Raw genomic sequence first — 6000 nt, 5'->3', positions numbered from 1 at the left:
TTTATGTCAACAAAACTGGATTTAAATTAAGTAACATCAATTCAGTATTTTGACTGTAAATGAATCAGAACATTAAAACATGTTTTAAAGGGAACATTTGTGATGAAACATCTATGACTAGTTCCTACACCAAATGAATAGGAAAGTTCCTACTTATTTCTTCTCTGCAGGATCAAATCCACACAACAAAGCTATTTCTCTAGCTTTAGTACTACTTTGTAGACCTAAATTTTGAAAATTAAAATAGCAGCAGAACTGCAAAGAAAACACTGAAAAAATGACTTATCAGTTATACACAATGTAAAGTACAGCAGCGATGACATAATTAGAGGTTGCATCATACTACATATGCGTGAAAGAGTAAAATTGAAATTACACAGGCAATTTCCATTCTTATGTTTTCTAATTTTCTGAGCATTTGACTTTGCAACTTAAATCTCTTTTATAATTGTTTTTTTCTGACACTGATTTGCAGAAATGTGCAAAGATTTTAATGTTCATTACTTTGCCTTATTCAGTGACAAAAGTTTAAAAAACAAACAAAAAAATCCCCAAGCTCAAACCAAAGAAGTGAATTTCTAAGCTATCTGAAATGATGAGTCAAGAGACACCTTGCTTTAAAATCAGTAGAAACACAGCAGAGCTATTCTCCAATGAGAGGAAATAAGGAAACAAACTACACATCCCACAACTACGGCACAACCTTTCCAAATAAGAACAGGGAATTCATTTACCCAGTACTTTTACAATGGTGATAACAAATTAAAATTGTGGGCAGACAGCAGAGAACCAAGAAGATACAGAATCCATAGCAAGTATCAGCCAAATTAAAGGGAACTTTCTACATTGTCAGATTTTGAGTAATTAGTACTTCCATTAGAGGCACAGTTCCAGCTTTAAGCAATTCTAAGTAATTAATGTTCCTGTATTTTGCCTAGAAGTCCTGACTTCAGCATTCTCTCAGGATACAAATTCTTCTAGCCAGAGCTACACAATACAGATTAACTCAACTAGAAGACAATTAGAGTAGGCAGATGAAGATGTAATTTGTCAGTCTGTACACACTGTTACTTCTAGCCTTGGATGCAATTTTTATTAGCACACTAGACCAATTTAAGTGGAGGCAGAGACACAATTTTGTCCTATCTGTATCCATATGATTGCCTACGGTACAAGTGATGATGAGATTTGAAAATTCTGTGTGACCAAATGACAAAACAAAGTGAATGAAGTGCCAGATAATATCTTCCTGTACAGCTTTGCCAGCTACAGGAATTCAATAACTTAATAATTTAAAATACATAATTTAAAATACATGATGGAGGAAATCTTGCTAGATTTATTCATCAAACAACGTACATCCCTAGCTTAAAATGCCATGCTGAGCAGGAAGCAGAAGCTGACCTGGTGGCTAGCATATGGAAAAGAGAATTTGATGGCCAGAGATGTTACTGCATTTGCACACTGTTGGATAAGCTGTATGGGTCCTCTTGTCTTTAAAATGGACCTAGCAATACACGTCTCCTAAAAATGTGTTTGATTTTGTGTTTCATGGGTGTTTTCAAGATGATTGTTTGCCAACCAGTTGAAGATTCTTTAAGTAAAAGAGCAAAATGCAATTAAGAGCCCTTTCCTATTTGCACTACAACATCAAGTATAAGACATTTAAAATATTTCATATTGAGCTTTGAAACCCAAGATACATACAGTAAACAATACAAAGCAGAAGTTTTACAAGCCTTTCACCCAATTTCAGGACACCAGTAACCACTGACCAGTACCATACACCAAAAGACATGTGGCAGAAAACATCATACTCTGCTTTCTCTACCAAACACAATGATAGCAACAATTACCTTAGTTTTTGGCTTCTGAATTTTCCATAACTTCAAGAAGCAGAGGCCAAAGACCATGTCCTTTGCCCAGTAATTGGTAGCACTGGAGGGAAAGTTGGAACTGCAGCTGAGGAAGAGATGAGCAGAGCAGGACCTCACTCACAAAGGTCTATTACTGCACCAGTGAAAGGCTCTAACTGTTCTTTTCCAAATGTTATCATTCACATGAACTCCAAACTGGCCTTATGTGCCTTTAATATTAATTGACATAAAAAGAAATATGACATTCTTGACCTACAAAGCCTCTCTTCTCACAGATTTGTCAACATTTGAACATGGTCAGAACCAAGGTCCAAGAAAGGCAAATCTTGCCAAATCTGTCGAAATTATAAAAGGTTCACATCTTTTTGCCTGGATCTTACCTTTACCATCTTTTTTTACAAGTCTCTTCCAAAATACATTTGTAATCTGCTAGTGCTTTTAAGCTGCAAGGTATATTAAGTGCACAAGGACCAATATTTTTGTGTGATAGAGAGACCACAGATTCTTCTCTGACACCCCAAATGCAATCATAAAGTTGCAAAAAGACACTTTGAGAACCTCATCCCTGAGAAATCCCTATTTTTCCAGATGGAAAGGAAAAAGTATCAGCTTCTGCTTGCAGTGACAGTAGTTTTTCCCAGCTGGATATTCTCAGACATAAAATATAAGAACCAACAACCTTTTACGAGTTCCCTAAATGTCAATATCACTTCTTTTTATTACAGACCCTTTTCACCAACTTTTACACTGCAAGATCAGTTTTATATAGCTTTGGGCCTCAGAAAGGCTTTGATACTGCATGCACCCCCTGCAGCCCCCATCCAGCTGTCGCCCGCTCGGTACAGGAACAGCACCCGAGCTGCTGAGGAACCATCGGCAGCTCAACAGGGAGCTTGGCCACTGCTGCTCAACGCTGCTCACCATTGTGTTAAACTCCATCACAGCTACTGTGTTAGAGCAGGGCATGCTGGTGTCTAGCCTTTTTTGGCTGAAGACGTCATCTTCAAGAAGGCAGAATCGTAAGTTATTTGTTACTAGTAATAGATTTCACACTTTTAAAGATTTGTAGTAATCCATGACTGTGAAGGCTCTCAAATCCACTCAAATGCTTCTTATTGAAAAATTAGGCCTGGGTATCCATAGATCCTCCCCTCCTTCACCCATCCAAATTAAAGCTGTAATTCCCAAAGACAGCCACTCTTTTCAAACACTACACATTTCATATAGTTGTTATTAATAAAGTATGAACAATGTTTGCATAAACATTAAAGAATCAGGTCAAGAATGCTGTCTGAATACAAGTGTTATTAAACAAGCCAATCATCCAACTTCTGAGTAATTAATGTCCTTGCTTTTTACTTGAAAGCCTCATTTTCAGCATGTTCATTGGAGACAAATGGCCCACATCAAAGTGACTGAACACAAATTAACAGATTTTTGGGTGCCAATTACAAGAGAAAGATGAAAATGTAATATTGGCAGGCTAGATACAAAACGTTGCAGCACAGCACTTCTCATCATAGGGTAAGTTTAGGCACAGTCAGATGATTTACCTACATAGTCAAAGGATTTGATCTGTTTCCATCTGTACATTATCTGAATATCTTAACAATTGCCATAACGCATTTGAAAACTTTAAAATATAAAAGGAAAACTAACAAAGCTGATGGCATCTTGAGAACACCGTGTAAAGTACCAATAAGCGACTGTGTTATACACTCCGTGTTCAACAGACTGAAAATGATCTTTCCCAAATCCAAATGACATACTTCTAAAGCTGAAAGTGATAGATTACAGCTGGCTGAGCAAACACTGTACTGTATGCTCATTTTAAAAGCTGCCATTGTAAAAGACTCTCGAGGCTTTTTGTTGGTTCCTTTGCTCTTCTTATTAAGAACTGCATAGCTCCTCTTATTTAACAGTAATTACAGGGGAAGGTGGAGAAAAGCTAACAAGAAAGTTTCTTCTTCTAAAGATACGCAGTAAAATTACCTTTAATAGCATGTGTATGGACCAAATATGTTATTTTTATTTCATCACCTCATAACATGATAGATATTTGCAATTGGAAAAAAATATGAGTACAAAATCTGAAATTTAGTATTAGGATTCTTATTAGAATATATGTCTTTACAACTAATTTATAGCCTCTGTATACAACATCCTATCTTTCTCTCCACCAGACAACCATTAAGACACAAAAATACTCTCAGGACAGCAGCTGCAGAACTTGTCGTATGCGCTCACACTTCTCCAACAGGTCTGGATCTTCTGCATCAGAACCATCAAATTCCTTCATAAAAGCTTCAGCTTTCTGCACAGTTATGTCTCGTGCACCACCTTGAAGCCCTTGCAGATAATCCAGTAAAATAGTGAAATACTTGTCTGGAACCTTTAATGAAAAAAAAAAAACAAGGAAGAAAAAAAACTGCTTTATTTTCTTCTCTCTCAATACTCATTCACAATCATGTCAAACCATCACCTGAAAGACAATTAGGAGAACTGCATGGGCTTTTGTGGTTGCCAATGCCCACCTCTGAGTGGAAGTGTTTCTTGCCAAGGTTCAGGCTGCCGGGAGGGATGGACCATGGGGAGAGAACTGTCATGTGCTCAGATGGGCAAAGCATCTGAGAGGAAATTCTAAGCAGATGTGGAAATGCTGATCAGCAAATGCAAACACTCCCTGACAGTGAGCTCAAGGCTGTGAGGGTTGTTTGAAAGAAAAAAAAAAAAAAAACAAAAAAAAACCCAAAAACATTAGCCAAATCCTACTTTTGGAAACATGTATGCAAACCTTACTAAAGTCAGTGAGAACTGCATGCACATGTCTGAGGAAAGAATTTTGTTGGAATTACCCTCGCCCCTACCCAAAACTATTTGTTTGCTAAGATGAGATACCACCCACTATCAAGCACTTCGACAGAAAGCTGATACAAAGGAATAGAATTTAACTTGAAAAACAAATTGAATTCAGACATATGGAAATAATTTTAAAATCATGCTGACTAAAACTGATAGGCTCTACTAACATGCCTAACATTAAAAACAGTTTAGTCATCTACAGCTGCATTACCCCCATTTCACTCCCTTTCTAATTAGCTAGTCATAGGTTAAATTTTAGCTTATATAGTACAACATAAAATTTAAATAATCATTACATGAAATAATCTTGGCAATAAAGTAGCAGACTTCTGAATGATTTATTCAGTATTTCAAACCAATGCATTTTCAAAAGTATTAGGTGAACAGATCTACATTGAAGCACATCTTAATTTTTATGTTGTATATCTGTGGAACAGGTTTCAGCCAATAAGAAAGTATTTTCCCTGTGAATCAGGAGATGTTAAAATGACCTAATCATGCAAATATTTTTCTCCATGTTTAACTTTACACATATAACTTTAAAAGGCATACTTGACATGAGTCAAGTTAAACACATACGTAAGTATTTAAAGGATTGGAGACTAATTATTCAAGGGCTGTTTCAATTCTGCAAAGTATCAACATGTCAGAGAAGATGGAGCTTCAACAGATACTTAATTTACAACCCATCGACATTTGGCAGCATAACTTTGATCACTAAAACTTCTATCACTCAAAAAAAAGAGTAAGAAAGAATATTCCAACACTGCCTTCATCAATCAGGGATATTACAAAGTAATAAATCAAAACTAGTCTGCATTCAGCCTCATAACTTGTACACTATGGAAAATCTTCTAATTCTTCACACAAGCACTCTTGTGTTAAAGAAACAAAAATACAAAAAAAGTAATTTTACAGTGGCCAACACTGAAATGGTTGACTGTTGCTATAATATGCGAATCAAACACATTTAAACATAATGAAAAATGTCTATATTTTTGAAACCTTTTTACTCACAGTAAACTGGTACTAATAACAGACAAAAACATTTGGACAAACAATTTCAGCATGATAGTGCTCCTTTAATGCAGATGCTCAGTACTGGGTTTTTAAAGCTCAGAAATATTTATAGGTTTCAAACCTTATCAAATTATCTACATAATTTACACCTCTTGTTCTCAGACCTTGTGGTATAGCATACCTCACTCTGTGGAATTACAGTTATTATTATATCGTTTAAGCAAAGTGCTTGAAGGGGCAA

At 36.0% G+C, this 6000-nt stretch overlaps 1 protein-coding gene across 1 annotated transcript in view; it reads right to left on the bottom strand.

The window, feature by feature from the left end:
* Positions 1 to 6000, bottom strand: part of CUNH7orf50 (chromosome unknown C7orf50 homolog) — a 39746-nt gene continuing 33746 nt past the window's right edge. The window contains exons 4-5 of the mRNA XM_032983795.2: positions 4125 to 4269; positions 1 to 1962 (exon numbers count right to left, since the gene is read on the bottom strand). Coding sequence (XP_032839686.2) covers positions 1889 to 1962; positions 4125 to 4269 — 219 coding nt within the window. The 3' untranslated portion in view covers positions 1 to 1888. The remainder of the gene's footprint in view (positions 1963 to 4124; positions 4270 to 6000) is intronic.

Source organism: Tyto alba, unplaced genomic scaffold, assembly GCF_018691265.1.
Source record: "Tyto alba isolate M040663 unplaced genomic scaffold, T.alba_DEE_v4.0 Super-Scaffold_28, whole genome shotgun sequence".
NCBI classification, from domain to species: domain Eukaryota; kingdom Metazoa; phylum Chordata; class Aves; order Strigiformes; family Tytonidae; genus Tyto; species Tyto alba.
This window is presented reverse-complemented; position numbering and strand designations above follow the sequence as displayed.